The following is a 20577-nucleotide window of genomic DNA, read 5'->3' as shown; positions in this document are numbered from 1 at the left end:
GGTTGATGTAACTTCTGTTTAACTCGGAAATTTGGACGAAATTTTGAACGGAACCCTTTATTTACTTCACGGAGGTAGCATGCTCTTGTTTTGTCAGCCATGACTGGATAGAGGTCTTAAGTAATTCTCAATTGTCTGTTCCGGTCGCCCACAGTGAGAATTGAACCTTCAACCTTCAGAAGAATATCACTTTTACAAATAATTTTTCCAAGTACTGTAACCATAGCGCCACAGGTCCTTATTTTGACAGGGCCAAGAAATGTTATCTTGTGGACTTTGTATAAACTACGGGCAAATAAGTGGTTTATGAAGAATATGCAATCAATGTACCCAAATTTCCTCTCTTTGTGATAATCATTTTTACTTCTTGTTAGCTCTTACATCAAGTCGCCTCACACCTTGTCTCTAGCAACTTCCATAAAATAAATAAATTTAAATAGATAAATAAATAAATCAAATATAAAAATAACAAAGTGGAGACATTATGTTTCAAGGATTTTTATGACATGACCTCTCAAAATAAAATGTCCTCTGACGAATTATGTGTTCGTGATTTATGGGGGAGGTAATTAATGTTCGCATTATTGCTATCGTCTTTTGATAGCTTTGAGATACAATCGTCTTCTTCAATTACGTTTTCGTAATAGTTCGACACCTCTCAAATAAGACGCTATGCAATCTACGCATACCAGTATCCAAACGCCTTCATCAGTGGTACGTCTCCATTTTCAAATTTATTGGCGATTGTCAAAAAATTTCTGACAGGTAAAAAAGAGATTTTTTTTTTTTAAGTTAACAAATAATTGTTACCAAACGTATAAAATTGAATCTTCAATTGATCGGGATAGCTTTTAAGCTTTTGGAAATGGTTTGAATCTATAATGCTGTGAAAATTAGATCTTCAAGATGGTTGCCATTTTTTTTTTTTTTTTTTTTTGATTTGAAGAGTCGGCGTTGTATGTTCAATAAGTGAAAATTCGAAAATTAAACAAAAATACAACTATAATAATAACTGTAATCAACCGGTCAAATATTTAATTTTCGACAGATCTATAGAGTTTTAACTTACTGAAACTATTTTCAAATACTCTGCTCTACACCGAACAATCCGATCTAATATGATCGACACATGACGGCCATCTTGTTTTTACAACCTTATATATAGAGAGATAGAAAATACAACACCTAAAAAACAATTACAAAATTTAAAAAAAAAAAAAACTATGCAGATTGAGAGAAGATTAAAATTTCTTGCCTTTGGTGACAGTTATTTGGTGACTTTTTACCTCTTTATTTTCTGTTTAAAATTATTGAGAATCGCCGATTTGTATGTATTTAATTTACTTGTGACAATATTTGATATGTTATTTAATTTTTATTTATTTTTTTTTTAATCAGCTAACCATTACTCTTGTGATGAATTATTTTGAAGAAAATAATATTGAGAAATTCGTCCAAACAATCTATTTTGCTTTAGCAACTCTTTTTTTGTCCTATTTGTGCTAGAAAATATTTAATATGAGATATGAGCTGTCTTAAATACGGGTACTGGGCAAAGTAGCCGTGTTTTTAACCACAGAAAGATCTATAACGTAAACAACTGACTAAAAAAGAAGGCTACTTTGCTTATAACCAATATTTACGATAGATTAAAATGTTTATCTCATATTAAATACTAGACTTTAAAATGTAAAAACCAAGACTTAGAAATGAGTAGTGCTTTCTTTCTAAATGATGTTTCGGCTGACGTACACAAGTGAGAACCCCATTGCGAAATACACTGACGGAGTACGTTGCACGGAATATGCATTGTACGGCACGCTGCAGGGAGCATTCGGTTTTTTGCTCTGTAAAAAAGGAACTTTGCGCTTTGTTATTATATGTTCCCCATGTTAAGAATGGCTTTCTAAATAATAACGTATATTATTTCAGCACGGATCAATAAGTTCGAACCATTCTTATTGGTTCTGTGATTTCATATGTACATGTGAAATCCGTGTTATATACTGTATTTATTAGGAGGAGGGGGTATCTACTTAACATATCCCTAACATGTATGTGACCGGGTGATGGCGAGGGGGGGTCTGGGCACAAGTTCCAAACATTTAAAAACAATTAGAAACGCTTCAAATATTGGGGGAGCTACTTAAACCATAAAAAATTCACGGTAACATAAGTGCATAAGTACCAATTTCTTTTTTTGTTTTGGTACTTGTACAGTTTAATCAAGACATTAAAAAAAATGAAAATATCGAAAAAAAAGTTATATTGTACGTATCCGTTTTGATATGAAGATCTCCGAAAAAACATTTCACTTAATTTGATCGAGTAGTTTTTTTTGTTTGTTTTTTGTTTTTTTTACAGCGGAAAAAACACGTTTTTATGAGAGCGCGTTGAAGGCAGTCATCTTGGATTTGTTTTAAATTTTTGTTTGAATTTTTGAAACGATATGGGAGATAACTCCATGTAAAGCGCCGACACTCCCTCCCCATCTTTATTACTAGCTTTTCTTCCTAAAAATCGAACCTTTTGCTCGGTATCATAACAAATTGTTTTTCGCTGTAAAAAAAAAAAATTTGATGAAATTAAGTGAAAATGTTTTTCGGAGAATTTCATTCCATAACAGATACGTACAATTTAAACTTTTTTCGATATTTTCATTTTTTAATGTCTTGACTAAACTGTACAAGTACCTTTGTTTTAATTTTGTTTGTTTGTTACATCCAATTTTTTTCGGATGTAACAAACAAACAAAATAATTCGAAAATCGCAAAGTTCAAGCCAAATTGACATTTTTATTTTTTATTTTTGAATAAAAATAATTATTAAAACAAAAACAGTCGTGTTCTGGTCAAGTAGTTTTGTTTTGTTTTTTTGTTTTGTTTTGTTTTTTTTTCCAAGAAAATAAAATTTCACTGTTTTTCGATGTGAGGAAAAACAGCGACAAAAATATATCCGGCCGAAAAAAAAAAAAAAACATATAACAAAATAATCCAAAAAGCGCAAAGTTCAAGCCAAATTAAAAAAAAAAAAAAAAAAAAAAAAAAAGGCTACACAGGCTTTTGCTTTAATTTTTTTTTTTTTTCAGAGCAAAAACGGAACGCTCCCTCCAACGCGCTGTGACACAGCGCCGCGGCCGCGCCGCGCAACATTGTAGTCTGTGCGTATTTCGCAATGGGGGGGGGCTCATTCGTATACGTTCGCCGATGTTTCTCCTTACTGAACTGACAAATAAATTCATATATCTATTTTATTTTGTCTTAACATTCATTTATATACATTTTATAAATTTTCTAGTTATAGATCGGATTATCTGCCCGTTTAACCCCGGCTACCGAGCGCCGTACTCTTCTGTCATGGAGACTAAAATGTCAAATAACGCGGTGATTTAGTGAAAAGCGTCACCATGTATAAAAGTTCCGACTTGTTTTTGTTTTTATTTCTTTTTCTTTTTTCAGTCAGACACATCAGAATATACGTGAAAAAATCTTTTAAATATGTTTATTTATTTTTTAAGAAATATGTTTACTTAATGTTATGTATTTTTTGTAATAATATTTGGATACGTTTAACAGAAAATCATAAAATGTTTACTAGTTACAAAAATATGAATATTTTCAAGAAACGCATTGATAAATTATAAATAAGGCAACTTAAAGTTTCAAATACCAAAAATATGAATAATTCAGTTTTAAACTACATAATAAATGCGAGTTCAGTTGATGATATTGCCGAAAAAGAGTGCTTTTTTTTTTTCTTTTAATCGGCGGCACCAAAGGAATTCCTGTATGTGACTGTTAAAAAAAAAATATTTACAATATTCAAAAACCAAATAAAAGCAATAAAATTGTCAGTAAGTTTTGACTTACTTTCCACCTAAACAATTGCCTTTAAAATGACTTTTGTTGGTTTTCGATTATGCTAAAACGATAATCGCATTTAAAATTTCCCTGAATATCCGAAAAACTACTTATTTGTGGAAAATTCAAATGCGATATTCGTTTTCAGCATGTCCGAAAAACCAACAAAATCGTCATTTTCAAGGAAAATGTTAAATTAGAAACGACACAAAAATCTACCAAATTATCTATTATATTTTATTTTTAATATACAGTAAGTAAATATAACATAAAAAAAAAAAAAAAAAACAAGTCGGAACTTTTAAGCATGGTGACAATTTTCAATCAATCACCGCATTGTTCGATATTTCGGTCTCCACGACGCAAGAGAGTACCATGAGTTAAACTGTCAGATAATGTAGCCCGTACTTTATACCAAACCGATGATTGAATGGGGTTAAATTTTTACTCATTTTTTGCATTACTGTATCAAACGGATACCATAATACTTAGTTCGCTGCATCTTATAGTAACAAAGATCCACCACTAATTTCAGCCAGATCAGTACAGTAGTTTCCGAGAAAAGTGGAATGGACAGACAGAGAGACGGACTAAGAGATACAATATAAATTATTTATTTTAAACGCAAATAGGTCACAAATCCGATATTAACAATTAAATTGTCTATGATTAATTTCTCAACGGTATTTGCTTAAAACAATTTATGTCGCTATTAGTAATGATGGCCTTTATTTATCTATGAGCAAATGAGCTGTAGCCTTCCTACTCCTACTGGTGTTAACGTTCTCAGAAATATTTTCTTTAAATTTATATTGGTCACATAATTTTGTTGTTACGACACATGTTTCGTCCTAAGATGGAGTACTGTTTCTGCATCTTGGAAGATGCTGTTCATGGCATACTCTCCTGCCTTGACAGATAACAAAACCAACTTCGGAATAGTGGAGGATGTACTCTTCCCTTCCCTACAGACACTTTCTCACGGAATAGATGTTGCTAGTCTCCCTCTGCTATATCGTTATTTTTGCATCGGCTGAGCTCCAATCTATGTTTTCCTCCCTGTAAAAAATTTACAACGAAAACTCGTCTAATTACAACCACTTCCAACAACTTCCCTTTCTCTCTCTGTGTACCTAAAACTAAACAGGGCTTCCATGAACAAAGTTTCTTCCATGGAACTATCCATTGCAGAACACAATACCGCAGGGTTGCCCCTCAACTGATTATAACATAGTCGTTTTCAAGTCTAATGTAAACAAATTCTTGTTGAGCCAGCCTCTTAAATAAACTTCTGTCGAGTTTCAGTAATCATTATCTTGCCAGCCATCTAACAAACTCATTTACCCTTATCCTTGAGTGACTTTTGGGCCTTAATAAGTGGTGACTCTTTAGTAAAACGAAAAATATGTAAGCATTTCAAGACTCTACAGTGTGGCTAGCCCCAGCAAGTGCACCAACTCAGAGATTTGAAGCATCAGACATTAGTCCCTACCTATAGTGCAAGTCCAATGCTCAACTTTCTGGGATAACTTGCCTGCTTCTGTAAATGGAAGAAATTTAAACCGCTTTTAGATGCATATTTGTATTTAATTCTTTAATTTTTAGAAAGGGTTCAATTTTTTCTTCTTTTTAATCTTTACTTACGTCTACCCCAAACAAAGTATATCGCTCCTAAAGTGTCATAAACCACTGTGATAGAGGCCAGATTTATAAAGAGTTGGGCGGTAAGATGTTTGTTCATATTACATTTAAACTTTTTCATATTAGTATGATCAGGGAAGCAGATAGAATGGAGGGTTTTCCAAAGGCAAGCTGTCCAAGGAAAGAAGCTATAAGATTTTTTTTTTTTGAGAATTTTTGGGATGAAGATTAATAATTCGTATTATTTTGCTTATTTGGACTACTGTTCTCATCTTGAGTGTTATTTTTACAATGTTTTGGTCAATGTGACCTCTGATCTTCTTCAGGTGCATCTTGTTGGGGAAACAGTCTGTCGAATTCAGGAATTTGCACAGTCGAAAATAATATGATCACGTTCCGTCAACCCTGACGAGATAAAAGCCTAAGTAATTCACATGTTGAGTACTAAAATATACTTTAGTTCTGGGATTGAGTTATGTTTGAAAGCATTGTTTTAATTCGTTGTTATCATTTCTCTTAGCTATATCTATGCTGATTCAAGTACTTGCTAGTATTTTTAATGTCTCCGTGGACATTTAGGAAAAGAGTGGCTCTCTTTTACAGTGTGGCCATCTAATTCACATATGTGTATCTGAACACAGTAAAAACACATGTGGCATGGTCCCTGGCTTTGTTAGAGGCCATCTTGGACCATCTTTGGTGTTTAGCAAAGAACCACACTGACATTTAATATGAATTGAAATATAAATGTTATTATTTTAGCAAAAAAAGAAATGTAAAGATATATACGAAACTTGCATGTATAATAAAATGAAAATATAAGTAAACATTTTTTTTTTTACTTGGGAGTCACCACTTATCAAGGCCCGAAGGCCACTCAAGGATAATGGTTAATGAATGTAAAGTGGTAGTGTAGTAATCGTTGTGTAGAATTAGATTATTTATGAGAACAGCTCAACAAGAACTTGTTTACATTGGATTTGAAGGCTACCGTGTTGTATTCAACTGGGAAGCAGGCCGGTGGAACAGTGTTCTACAGACGGGTAGTTCTAGGAAAGAAGCTTTATTCATGGAATATGTGTTTAGATTTAGCCACAACTATAGAGCGGAGGGGGGGGGTCGTATATAGTGATTGTAGTTACTCGAGTGTTTTTTTGTGAAAGTTTGGCAAGGTGGGGATCATAGATTTGGAGTTCAGTCAAAAATAAAAATGACGACAGGCTTGCAAGGTCTCTTTTGTGAGAAAGAGGTTGCAGGGAAGAGAAAAGGGCATTACCTACTAGGTTTTGAAGCCTGTTATCAAGGCTGGATAGAGCATGCCAAGCAACTCCTGCTCAGATGTGGCAACAGTATTCCATTTTAGGGCATACCGAGATCTTATACAGATAGAGGATTGCATCGGCAGTGATATACCTACTGGAGCAGTACAGTGATCCGACCATTTTTCCAGCAATCTTGGCAACAGATTTGATAAATAATAGAAAGGTCACCAGACAGTAAATGCTATCTAAAACGTAAACAGTGTTTTATGATTAAAAGATGAAGAAATACAAAAGTTTATAAGAAAACATTTTTATATAAGAAATAAGAATATAAAAGTTATTTTCATTTTAGTAAATGTTCATAGTTCAACACATGTTTGCGTAAAGAATTCGATTGAATATTAGTTCCAAGTAAATATGTTCATGGTGTATTGGGCAGCGTGGTATTGTGTATGTGTGTGCGTTTACCTTTGTTCTTGATAGTGGTGTATAAATGTGCACAAGTGATGAAAGGCTGGATACATGAGTCATTGAGTTCTTCCATCCTGCCACACTAGAACAAAGGCCTGAGTTCTTTCACCTCGCCAGCCCATTCAAAGGCACGGGGGGTGGGGCGATGAGGTGGGTTCATTTCATTCTGTCCACTGATTTATTTTATCAGATTTTACCAGATCTTATAGAAATTTTAAAGTTTGCAGAAAAGGATTGATTGATTGATTGATTGTTTTACGGCATATCAACACTTTCTAGGTCATTTAATGCCGATCCAGTGATTTTGAAGAAAAAGTTTAATAGAACATTTGATTTTTTTTTCAAAAAAGTTTCTATTTAACCCATAGTTGGGACCCTAACAGGTACTACCACTCTGGGTCAGAATGGACCTGGGAACAATGGCAATTAAGGGGTGGCTCCACACTCCCCAAAGCCCACAAGCTGGGGCCTCACCATCGGATATAGTTTAAGGTCATATCCAGGACCGCAGAAAAGGAAAGAGTGTAAGTAATTATAACCATTTGCATTTTAGTGTTCGTAGGAATTACTTTGTGATTCAGTCACCACAAACACAAACGTAAATTAGATAGCAAAATATATTTTTTTTATTTCAATATAAGATAATAAACAACATTCGTTAGCTAAAAAAAAACTATGAAAGATGGAAAAAAAATCAGATGTGTACGGAGACGGAGACGGATGCCACAAATTAGGTGAATATGAGATCTCCATATTGTTTGGGAGGGAAATATCTTTAAAGGATAATCATTGGCCAATTAGTGGCTTCATTCACATACTGAACCAAGTCTTTTCTTTTCTTCAAGGTCATACTTATTATTCGATGACTTTCTAAATAAGATCTGTAATAAAACGGCGTTTTTATTACATATAATGAATGGAGGTCAGGTCGATTGTTTTGTGATAATTGTTGAGAAATAGAACACAACTGTTTCAAGTTAAGCATGCTACAAGAAAACTGAACAAAAAAAAAAGTTATATATATATATATATATATATATATATATATATATATGATTACATTTTTCATTTTCACCCCAAACAAGACACGTTGCCACTTTGATGTAGGGGCTGCTATCAGGGACATAAGCATTAGGGGTACTGTGTAGGGAGTTGGGCAGCAAGATGTCGGTTCACGTTGCACTTGAACTTCTGCATGTCAGTACAGTCGGGGAAGCAGAGACCCGGAAGGGAATTCCAAAGTCTTGCGGTTCTGGAGAAGAAGCTACTGGAGTAGAAGGCTCTTTTATATCTAGGGATCTCTACCGTGAAGGGGTGGGATTTAGCTGTTTGTCGGGTTTGTCGGGGGTATTTACGTCGAGGGGACACAAGTGCTTGCAGTTTGTCAGAACAAGCACCGTTAAAGTACTTGTAGAACAAGCATAGGGATGCAATATTTCGTGGATGGGACAGAGACTGAAGTTTAGATAATAGTTCAAGAAAAAATATATATATAGTCATAACTTACTACATTACCTAGCTTTACTCATGCATTGAGTACTGTTGAAGTAAGTACTGAAAATCGTTACGTAAAATATATCTCCTTATAAAATTTTATATGGATACCTTAAAAAAATAATAATATAAGCATATATATGAATAAATGCATAAACACTTATACAATTGTTGCAGAAAATTGGACTCTCGTCCAGATTTCCCCTTACATTAAAAAACTAAAATAAAAAAAATCTGTATGAGGCACGTACCGGTGACGCAACATCATATTCCAAAAGTCAAGTAAATTGATCAAGTAGTTATATGTTTAAATAAGAAAATCAAATGTTATTAGTAACAGAAGAGCGGATGTTTTGTATATCATTTAATCATTTAATTTATTTATAAATTTTTAAATATTATTATTATTATTATTATTATTATTATTAGTTATTTTTATTGTCATCGTTATTATAATTCTTGTTTCTATTTCGACAAATGTTTTTTATACATTACTTTTATTTTGTGTGTCTTATTTGATTTTTAATTTATTTTATTTTATTCACTTATGCGTGCGTTTTCTTCATTTATATATTTTTTTATATATTTGTATTTATTTATATTTTGTTCCTTTATCTATTTTTATTTTTTTTATATATTTTTATATATACTTTATTGTATTATTTTATTTATTTATTTTATTATATTTTATTTTATTCATTTTTTATTTATTTTATTTTCATTTTATTTATCTATTTTATTTGTTTATTTATTTTATCTTATTTTATTTATTTTCATTTTATTTATCTATTTTATTTGTTTATTTATTTTATCTTATTTTATTTATTTTCATTTTATTTATCTATTTTATTTGTTTATTTATTTTATCTTATTTTATTTATTTTCATTTTATTTATCTATTTTATTTGTTTATTTATTTTATCTTATTTTATTTATTTTCATTTTATTTATCTATTTTATTTGTTTATTTAATTTATCTGATTTTATTTATTTTCATTTTATTTATCTATTTTATTTGTTTATTTATTTTATCTTATTTTATTTATTTTCATTTCGTCTTATTTATGTTTGTGTTCATTTTTATTTTATTTTATTTTTTTATTAATTTGTTTGTTTATTTATTTCATTTTATTTTTATTTTATTTTGTTTCATTTATTTGTTTATTTGATTTGATTTCATTTTATTTTATTTTTGTTATTTTATATTAACCTTTTCACTGTCCAAGTGTCTTAATTCATTTAAACCACCACAAATTATTTCTCATGAAATCTAATTTCTATTTTGGATATAAGCTTTTTTTCTGCAACCGGAAAGATACGTCCTTGCCAATCGATCCATCAATGGCTTTATTGCTGTTGGACTGAGGAATGGATCTCTTTAGTCTTATAGGTCCATCCTTGAAGATGTTAACTTTTCTCTGACAAGGGGTTAATATTTTTGCTAATCGCCTGAGGCGCCCCTACTGGGGAATACTAATAAGTTATTCAGGCAGTTTTTATTTAAATGATAACAATAAGTACATGCTGTAACACTGAAGCCTTCTATATCTACATTTTAGTCTTATGTGATTGTAGCCATTTTGGCGTTAAATTTGCAAAGTTCCTCGGCTCTGCCATATTAATTACTAGTGCGATCTGTGGAAATTCCACAGTTGTATATTACTGAAATGTAATTTCAACATAGATCTGGTTATAACGGTCTATCTTCAAAATCTTTGTAGGAGTTTGTGGTATACTTTCATCTCTGTTGATCTCCAGCATGATCACAGAGCACATAATCTTTTTGCACCATCATTGAATTTACGTGCGCTTTATCAAACCAATGAGTGCAGTGGTGGCCTTTTCATGCTCAGTATCTTCTGGATTTTATTACCGAAAATTTAAATATGCTTCCATTTAGTGTTAACAAAAGTCAAAAAAATATGCTTTGCATATTATGAAGGTTGTTCAAAAAGTAAGGCCTCCTATTTTTTAACTCAAAAAGTTGAAGAGCTACAAAGACAGAAGTAATACAATTAAAACGAATGACCTTTTGTGCTTCAGAATTTATTTCTCTATATAGTCACCATCATTCTCAATGCATTTTTGTCAACGATAAATGATGGGTGTGCATAGGCGTCCAGAGCGCACTTTGTCATTCAAAGTCCATTCCAAAAGTAAAGCCTCCAATTTTTTTAATTTAAAAAGTTGAAGAGCCACAAAGCTGGGAGTAGTACCATTAAAACGAGTGCCAAAGAACTTATTTTTCTGCATAGTCACAATCATTCTCAGTGCAATTTTGCCAAGAATTCAATGCCGCATCTTTGTTTCTAATGTAAAGGTTGCTTTCGTAGAGTCTCACATCATTAATATCTGCAATAGAGAGATGAAATTTTCAGGTCATGAATGCATGAGTTCAGTCATCATAACAATGCAATTTTTCACTCACCCCCCCACTGATCCATTCAAGTGGAATAAAAAATAGGAGGCATTACTTTGGAACGTCCCTCATATTTTTAGTCAAAAAATCTAAACAAAAGCTGCACGAGAAGAGTTAAATGGATTTGAATTGAAAAACACACGACACTTTGACAGTGAAAAGGGTTCTTTCAATATTTGCATGCGTTTGAATATATCTATTCTTACGAGGTGGAGCGATAAAAGTGTTGCCTTAAAGAAAACAGCACAACAGATTTATTTTAAAACTTTTCCTGAAAAAATCAATTCAGATAACTTGATTATGTAGTAGAGCTGACATATATTCAATGTAGCCACCTTCAGCCTCGATCACCGCCTCGATACAGGTCCAGAACTGGGAGTATGCCTTTTCCGCAAGGACCAGCGGGAGCTCAGCGAATACTCGGCAGATGGTGGTGATCCACGGGATCACTACACTCTTCAGCACATTCAGATACACTTTGGTATTGATTTTCAAGCCAACTTCGAAGAGGTGAGTTTATATAATGTGGCCCTCACTTGAAACCACACCAAAGATAATAACCGTGGCTGGAAACTTTGTGTTCATCACGCTAGACACGTCTCTGTTATTTGAGGCAATCCAACGATGTATTTTGGGCGTGCTGGCAATGGTCCTGTTGTCATACCTTGGATTGGTAGAGAGCATGAATTGTACAGTGTTGTATAGCTGACCTCGCTCATTGAACCTTGTGTCACTTTCAGACATGCTAGAAGGCTCTTATCACTCTTGGGATTTGTACATAACTGGCCAACTAGTAGATGGTCTGCAACAAAAAAAAAGAAAACCAGTTTTCATCAATCTGAAATGGAATCATGCCGACTTTTCTGGGGCGACAATTTTATCGTTCCACCCTGTATGTATTTTTTTTATATAGTTACAGAAGACTATGACAAAGCAAGAAGTGTTGAGAAGAAAGACAAAAATAAATTTATATTGTTTTCCTTTGCAGTCAATATTCCATAGTAAATTAGATTTAAAGACCTCATGCATTCGTTTAAAGAGATTTGAAACATCCCAATTTGATAAAGAGGTTTTACCTCGAAATATAAAATGGAACACATTTTTTATGCTATTTCACCCTAAACAAGACACAGTGCCACTTGGATGTAAGGCGTTACTATTTGAGACCAAATTTACAGGGAGTTGAGCAGCAAGATGTCTGTTCATGCTACAACTGAGGAGCTCCGTGCCAGACAAGTGAAGAAAAACAGCTAGAGTGTGTTTTGCTTGTGAGCACATATTCATTTCACTATGTCATTTCAAGGGACAACTACGCCAGAGTGGTGAAGTGATACTGCTTAGTCGACCAGCTCAAAAGAATAGAGTATTTATGGGAGAATGAAGTACCAAAGAAAATGAATATTCAAGCCACTCGCAGCTTTGCCTGGCATGGAGCTTCTCAAATGAACTCTTGCATGCCAGTACAGTTAGGGAAGCAGGGACCCGGAATGGAATTCCAAAATCTAGAAGTTAGAAGAAACTCATTAAATCACTGTTTCTGTCATGTCTTCTCAACATACGTATATTTCCACTTTTTGCATTGTGATAGCCTTCTATGATCGCTCTCTCTCTCTCTCTCTCTCTATATATATATATATATATATATATATATATATATATATATATATATAGAGAGAGAGAGAGAGAGAGAGATCATTGTGTGTGCTATATATATATATATATATATATATATATATATATATATATATATATAGCACACATAATGATTCAAGAAAACTATATTACCTTATTATATTTATTTTTGTTTGTGTTTTTTATGTTTTCTTTTTATTTCTTTTGTGTTGCTTTATTTATTGTGAGTATCCTTTCCTTTCCCCTAACCCCCAGCATATCCCTTTAAAAACACATTTACACATCGTTCCTTTCTAAAAAAAAAAAAAAAAATCTTTTTTTTTTTTTTTTTCCTTATTTAAAAACTGTATGAACTTAGAACTTAGAGGATTAACCTGTAGTGAAATAAGAAGATAGACTACACCCACTAGCCTTAGTAGAGCAAGTTCAATTTCAATACTTATTTAAAAAGAAAAGAGAAGCGAATGCAATATGAAAGCATAATATTCCATACAAATCAATGGTATATATAATACACAACCGACCTGACTATCGCGGGTCACATATATGGCTCGACTGGTCACATTATTAAGTCTATTCCCTTTCTGGTGATGATGTATCGTATCAACACAGACAGTAGTTTATTTTCTTTGTTTACCCCCTAATATTATCCCAGTGGACTCTTCCATTGATGTGAGCACAACTCTATCACTGTAGGGAATAAACACTACCCACCCTCGAAAGCCGTTCTTAACATGGGGAGAGGGCCGAAAACCGTTCTTAACATGGGGTGGTTGGGGGTGTTTATACAACACTGGGGTAAGTCGTAAAAAAATACCTTATGTTTTTCTATTATTCCTTATTCTTATATATATATATATATATATATATATATATATATATATATATATGAGCAAACAGTTAATAAAACATGTTAAAAAACACTTTGAAATCAGTTAAAAACATATTTAATCTGAAAAGGAAACACTAGATAAATTGATAGTCCTTAATCCGCAGAGTTTTGAAGAAATACTCTCCTTCTCATCAGAGGGTAGGAATTAGCAAAATGCGGGATCGGATTTTGCATGCAGAAGTATTTGATGAAACAACAAGTAAGTCAAAGATCTTACTTGAAAACAAAATAAGTTAAGCAGAGGGAATATGGTAAAGAAAAAGGTGATTACACATTAATGGATAGTCTGGTGGAAGATAAAAAATCCAGTGACGGTAAAATCCAAATGTAAAATTTCAAGAAAGTTAAAAGAATTTCCATTTGTACAAGTAAATTCCAAGGAAATCCCGTAATTGGAAGAAGATGGTCCATAATAATCCAAAGGCAGAAATCCATGGAATAATTCACAAAAATGTGTACAAGGAAAAAATAATATTAATAAAAGAAAAATAAGATGTGCTTTTCACTCTACTTCCGAGACATAACTATAAATAACTCCGCGGATTAAGGACTATCCATTTATCTAGTGTTTCCTTTTCAGATTAAATATGTTTTTAACTCATTTCAAAGTGTTTTTTAACATGTTTTATTAACTGTTTGCTCATATTATAAGCTCTATTCCCTATTTGGTATTATCGAGCTTTTATATCTGGCTGAGATAATTTTATAAATATTAATTCTTTAATATTTATAATTTACTTTAATTTTACCATCTTGGATCATTTTGGTAAATTCAATCGTAATTTTCATTTCATGTGTATATATATATATATATATATATATATATATATATATATATATATATATATATATAGTTATTATATCTTAAAAGCTTTATCCATGTAAATTATGAAATTCACTTACCATAAGTACATTTTTATATAAATGTGAAGCCATATGTTTTGAATACGTCTTTATCTGTGTGTCTGCATAGAAATAATATATACAGTGCCACGCAAAATTATTGGATACATTACATTTTTCTTCATAACTTTAATTAGGGTTCAAGATTTTATCTAAAATTTGGTCAGTATATTCCTATTACTATTCTAACTAATATTTGGGGTAGTAATTACAAAATTAAAGTTTAGAAAGTTTATATTAAAGGAAAAATATAAATCAATTAACGCAAAAGTATTGGATAAATTGATTTAATATTTGGTCGCATAGGCTTTATTGCGTTCAACAGCTTCCAATCACTTTCTATAGTTGCACACATGTTTTTTGCAAAGACATGCAGGTATTTTGCGCCATTCTTCTTTGCAGAACTGTTCTAGTTGTTGAATATTTTGTGGATTCCTCTTGTGAACATTGATCTTCAATATTTTCCACAAATTTTCAATTGGGTTACGGTCTGGAGACTGACTTCGCCAAATAAGAACGTCAATTCTGTTATTTCTAAGCTATTCTTTTGTTAGTTTGGCAGTATGCTTGGGATCATTGTCCTGCTGAAACACGAAATTCTTATTATGTCCCAACAAATCAGTAGATTTCTGGAGTTTTTTCTCCAAAATCTCCCTGTACTTACGTCCATTCATTCTACCATTGATGATTTTCTAGTTCACCAGACCCTTTGGATGAAAAACACCCCATACTATAATCGAACCACTGCTAAAGTTTACCGTAGGAATGGTATTCTTTTTGTTATAGGCAGTGCCAGTTTTACGCCATACATGTGTTGCTGTGTTTCTTCCAAAGATTTCGATTTTCGTTTCGTCTGACCAGATTACCTTGTCCCAAAATTCCTGGGGTTGTTCCCCATATGTTTTAACATAATTCAAACGTGATCTGACATGTTTAAGCTTCAATAATGGAACTTTTCTTGGGGACCTTGATACAAAATCTACACGATTTAGAAACCTACTGATTGTATCCTTGCTCACATTAATCCCAGCTTCTCTGAAGTCTGTTTGAATTTCACCACGAGTAAGAAAAGGTTTTTTTTGTACCTTTCTGCTTACCCACCTTGATTTTTTTTTTCCGTTTAATTTCCTTGGAAAATTTGCAATAGCTTCACCAGGGTTTTTAAACTTTCTAATAATGTTTTCAACTGTACTAAATGGTAAATTAAGTTCCCTTGATATTATTCAATATCATTTTCCTTCTTTGTGCTTATCAATGATTTTTTTGACGAATGTCTATTGACAACTCTTTAGTTTTAGGCATTTTTATAAATGAACTGGTTGAATTTGAAGGAGTGAGCCCAAACTGGAAGAATTTTATAAAATTATTTTAATACAAAGCTCTCTGATTGGTCAGTGATAACTCGTTTGCAGTATTGCAACACGCTACGCAAAAGTCATTTAAATTTATTTCAGAAAAAGAATTTTTTTAAAGTGTATCCAATACTTTTGCGTTTGTTAATTCATACTTTTCCTTAAATATAAACTTTCTAAACTTTGATTTTGTAATTACTACTCCAAATATAATTTAGAATAGTAATACGAATATACTAACCAAATTTTAGGTAAAATCTTGAACCCTAATTAAAGTTATGAAGAAAATTGTAATGTATCCAATACTTTTGCGTGGCACTGTATATATTATGTGTGTGTGTGTGTGAGCATGTGTGCGGGTTTATGCTACAATACATTTAGTATTGAAGTCTTTAAAAGACATCGCAAGAGACCTTTGAGGCTAGTCATTTAATCTGTAATTTATTTAATAAAATAAAACAAAAATACAGACAAATCTTTATGATGATGTGCTACCCGTTATGGAACGAAGATGTCATCTTCCAAAAAATCAGGTAAAATGATCAAGTATTTTTGTTTTTAATGAAAAATTAAATTTTATAACCAGCGAGACTGTAGAGTCGTCGGTTGCTATCTTTTTTTTATTATTATTATTATTATTCAAGAGCGAACAACTCCATCTGCACTACCGAGATTTACGGACCATAGCTCATAGCTGCTAAAAATTATTAATCGTTAAAATCGTAAGATTTGATTTTTTTTTTTTAACTAAAAATAAAACTACTTGATCAATTTACGTGATTTTTTATAATATGATATTTTCATTCTATTACGAGTACGTACATCATAAATATGGTCTATGTTTTTTTTGTTTTAATTAAGTGTAATTCTCAGTAAGCACATAAATTAATTGGGGTTTGAATAAATTTAAGAGATTTTTTCTAATAACAAAAAAAAAAAAAAAAAAATCATTTAAAATCCTCGCCGGTCTATTTTCTTCTCCATTGTGTCCAGTTTCATCAATTCTGGCACCATTTTTTTTTCCAGGTATCCAAATTATTATCGAACCGTACCCAAAGCGTCAAAAGCATCTCTAAGGTTTTATTCTTTAATTCTATGTCCTTAAAATTGGCAACCTCCCCCTATTTTTATTTTATTATTTTATTTTTTTTTTGCTTCGTTTTATTTTATTTTTTTAATATTTATTTCATTTTTTATAATTTATTTATTTGGTTCTGTGTTCAATAATTCTGGGGACCGTTGATAAAATTGATTCTTGGTTTTAAATTATTTTTCTTATCCCGAAATAAAATTCGGTATTTGTACAGTTTAATCAAGACATTAATAAATGAAAATATCGACAAAAAAAAAAAAGTTATAGTGTACGTATCCGTTATGAACTGAAGATCTCCGGAAAAAAATTCAATTAATTTGATCAAGTAGTTTCTTTTTGTTTTGTTTTTTTACAGCGGAAAAACACGTTTTTATGATAGCACGTTGAAGGCAGTCATCTTTGATTTTTAAAAATTTTTGTTTGGTTTTTAGAAACGCCACGGGGAGATAACTTATTTCAAATGGCCGACACACCCTCCCCATCTTTAATACTAGCTTTTCTTCCTAAAAATCGAACCTTTTGCTCGGTATCATAACAAATTGTTTTTTTGTTTTTTCACTGTAAAACAAAAACTACTTGATGAAATTAAGTTAAATTTTTTTTTTTTTTTTTTTTTTTTTCGGAGAACTTCATTCCATAGCGGATACGTACAAGTTAAACTTTTTTCAATATTTTCATTTTTTAATGTAACAATAAAGACTTGAAAATTGAACTTTAATTCAATGTCTTAATCACTGGAGGTCATTATTTTAATTTTTTCATCAAAAAATATTTTGGCATAATTCTGAAACTTCATCACTTACAATGAATGTAAGACGTTAACACGATGATATCCCCCCCCCTAAAAAATACACGGGCTTTTTTGGACGATAAATAGTAATTTGGGGTTTGTTTTACTATACACGTAGATGCGAAAAAGTTGTCAAAAAAACAAATATATAACAAATAACTGTTACCAAAGGCAAGATAAGTTACTTTTCTACCTTACTGGATAAGTTTTTAGCGTTTTTATTTAATGTAAAATGTTTATTCGGTTCGAAAAACATACAGTCTTTATCAGTATATGTGAAAAAGAAAATGGCAGTGTGCTCGCTATTGTATACGTTAAGTTTGGGAAAATGAGTTCAAACTAAAAAACTATACAACATACTGTTAGAAACTCACTCAATATATGTCAGCCTATGTTACGGTAACATATATTGAGTGAGTTTCTAACAGTATTTTGTACAGTTTTTTCGTTTGAACTAATTTTCCCAAACTTAATGTATACAACAGCGAGCGCGCCGCCATTTGTCTTTCTCACATATACTGATAAAGACTGTATAATTTATAGCAAACGTAGTAGAATTAAATGATCAGGTTTGTTGTACAATCCACAAGGGTATGTAAAAGTTGTCAAAAAACAAATAAATAACAAATAAATGTTACCAAAGGCAAGGTAAGTTACTTTTCTACCCAACTGGATAAGATTTTAGTGCTTTTATTTAATGTAAAATGTTTATTCAGTTCGAAAAACTAGTAATATTGAGCGTTACCGAAAAACAAAAAATGGCCGCGGTGTCTCTTTACATCTATGAAGTTTCGATAATCACTTCAAAATAAGAAATAAAACAAAATGGTGGTATAAACCCATCCAATAAACGCCATTTATTGGGTGTGTTTCTACCACCGTTTTGTTTTATTTCTTATTTTGAAGTGATTATCGAAACTTCAAAGACATTGTGACTATTTTTTTCTCGTTCTTCGGATGCGCTCAATATTATTTTTCAAACTGAATAAACATTTTAAATTCAAATAAAATACTAAATAAATAATAAATAAATAAAAACACTAAAATCTTATTCAGTTAGGTAGAAGAGTAAGTTATCTTGCCTTTGGTAACATTTTTTTTTTGTTATATATTTGTTTTTTGACAACTTTTTCGTGCCTCTGTGAATTGTAATATAAACCCAAATTATCTACCGACCCATATGCTTTTAATGTGTGAAAACTGTGAGGCATTTTATATCAGAATTTTATTTCGATGTTCATGTATAGTTTTGATGCACATAAACCAAAATGACGATTAAGGTGACATGTTAAAAGTATATGGGTCGTAGAGTATTTAATTCAACTTGGTTTTATTTGTTTTCTATTATTTATTTATTTTGTATATAAATTCTCGACTGTTAACTGCTCTATACTTTACCCTTTTTTGTATTGCCACCCGGACTTATGGTTTTCTCGTATGACTACCAGAGGGTGTGTTTTGTTACTACAAATGAACATATCCAAAAATTACGAAAAACGATAAGGTAGAAAATTAATTATCAATGAAGATAGTTTTCGAAGACAATTAGTGAAAATTGAGTTTTGCAAAAAAAAAAAAAAAAAAAAAGGAACCGAAGAGTTCGAATCATAAGAAAAGGGAGGTAAATATTTTCTGAAAACTGGAAATCTTTGACAAATTTAGCAAAACTTAATAGCATCAAACGGTCTACTAAAAATGACATTGAAATTGGTGTTAAGAATTTTCTTTTGTACAACAACACAAAGAAATTCCTGAAGGCGATTTGCAAAACAAATTAATATTTGTAAAATGAATATTTAAAAAAAAAAAACTCTGCAAAAAATCAGAAAACAAACTAATACGTTGAATTGATTTACTCTGTTACCGCCTAAAAAGTCAGACAAGACTAGTCAATAAAATTTGGCAGCCGTTTAGGGAGCTGACCGCTTCAATATAACATGTGATTTTATGTAACAAGTTATTTGGGAATAAAGCCAAAACTCGTTCAAGACAACTTCACTGATTGACTAAAATAGGATGTAATTGTTTAAAACATACTAAGCAATAATTTAAGAAAAAAAAAAAAACATTAAAAAATACTTAAAGCCACCAGAATGCATTTCTCTTTCTTTGTAAACAAGCCAGCCAGTTTTATATTCTTCTGTTAATAGTTGAAAAAATGGATTATTCCGTGACTCTTTGAAATAACAATTTGGTTCAATTAGTAATTTGATATAAGTAATTAGGCAATACCATAAGAAAAAGAATTGGAAAAAAAAAAAACTCCCGAGCAACGTCGGGTAGGTACTTCTACTTATTAATAGATAATTTAAGGGAAAAAAAAACGGCATCGAGACAAAATAGAAATGAAAGTTTAAATTTATATATATTAAAATGCTAAGCCATTATTATTTCAGAGCCAGAACCCAGAATCAATTTTATCTTAAACTTGGGCTAAAATCAAGTGGCAAGATATTTTAACGGTCCCTATGCTAAAATTGGACAATTTATTTTCATTTATTTTTATTTATTTATTTTTTTTTTCAAGATCCACTATTTTATCTACCTCCTATTAAAAAAAAACAAACAAAAAAAAAAACTTTTGTTACCCTGCATTTTTTAACCCATTTTTTATCTTTACCCTAATTATCCGCTTCTTTGATATGGCAAAGGTCTGGTCAAACATACACACCACACACTAGATAAGTTATGTGGCATCAGAATGGTAGTTCTAGATACCTCTAAACAATAAGGTCTTCTCAGGAAAATAAACTTGTATGGCATTACTG

The 20577-nt window shown here is 31.5% G+C and overlaps 1 protein-coding gene across 3 annotated transcripts in view; it reads left to right on the top strand.

The window, feature by feature from the left end:
- Nucleotides 1-20577, top strand: part of LOC145266518 (sodium-dependent proline transporter-like) — a 331699-nt gene that overhangs the window by 170545 nt on the left and 140577 nt on the right. Inside the window, exon 1 of one of the 3 annotated variants that reach the window (XM_080122269.1) lies at nt 567-714. The exons of the other annotated variants lie outside the window; for them this stretch is intronic. Within the exon in view, the coding sequence (XP_079978395.1) occupies nt 673-714 (42 nt within the window). The 5' untranslated portion in view covers nt 567-672. Of the gene's footprint in view, nt 1-566; nt 715-20577 lie in introns of those variants that run through there. 3 annotated transcript variants of the gene reach the window in all.

This window comes from Euprymna scolopes, chromosome 41, assembly GCF_053919585.1.
Source record: "Euprymna scolopes isolate OS-2025 chromosome 41, ASM5391958v1, whole genome shotgun sequence".
Classification (NCBI taxonomy): domain Eukaryota; kingdom Metazoa; phylum Mollusca; class Cephalopoda; order Sepiida; family Sepiolidae; genus Euprymna; species Euprymna scolopes.
This window is presented reverse-complemented; position numbering and strand designations above follow the sequence as displayed.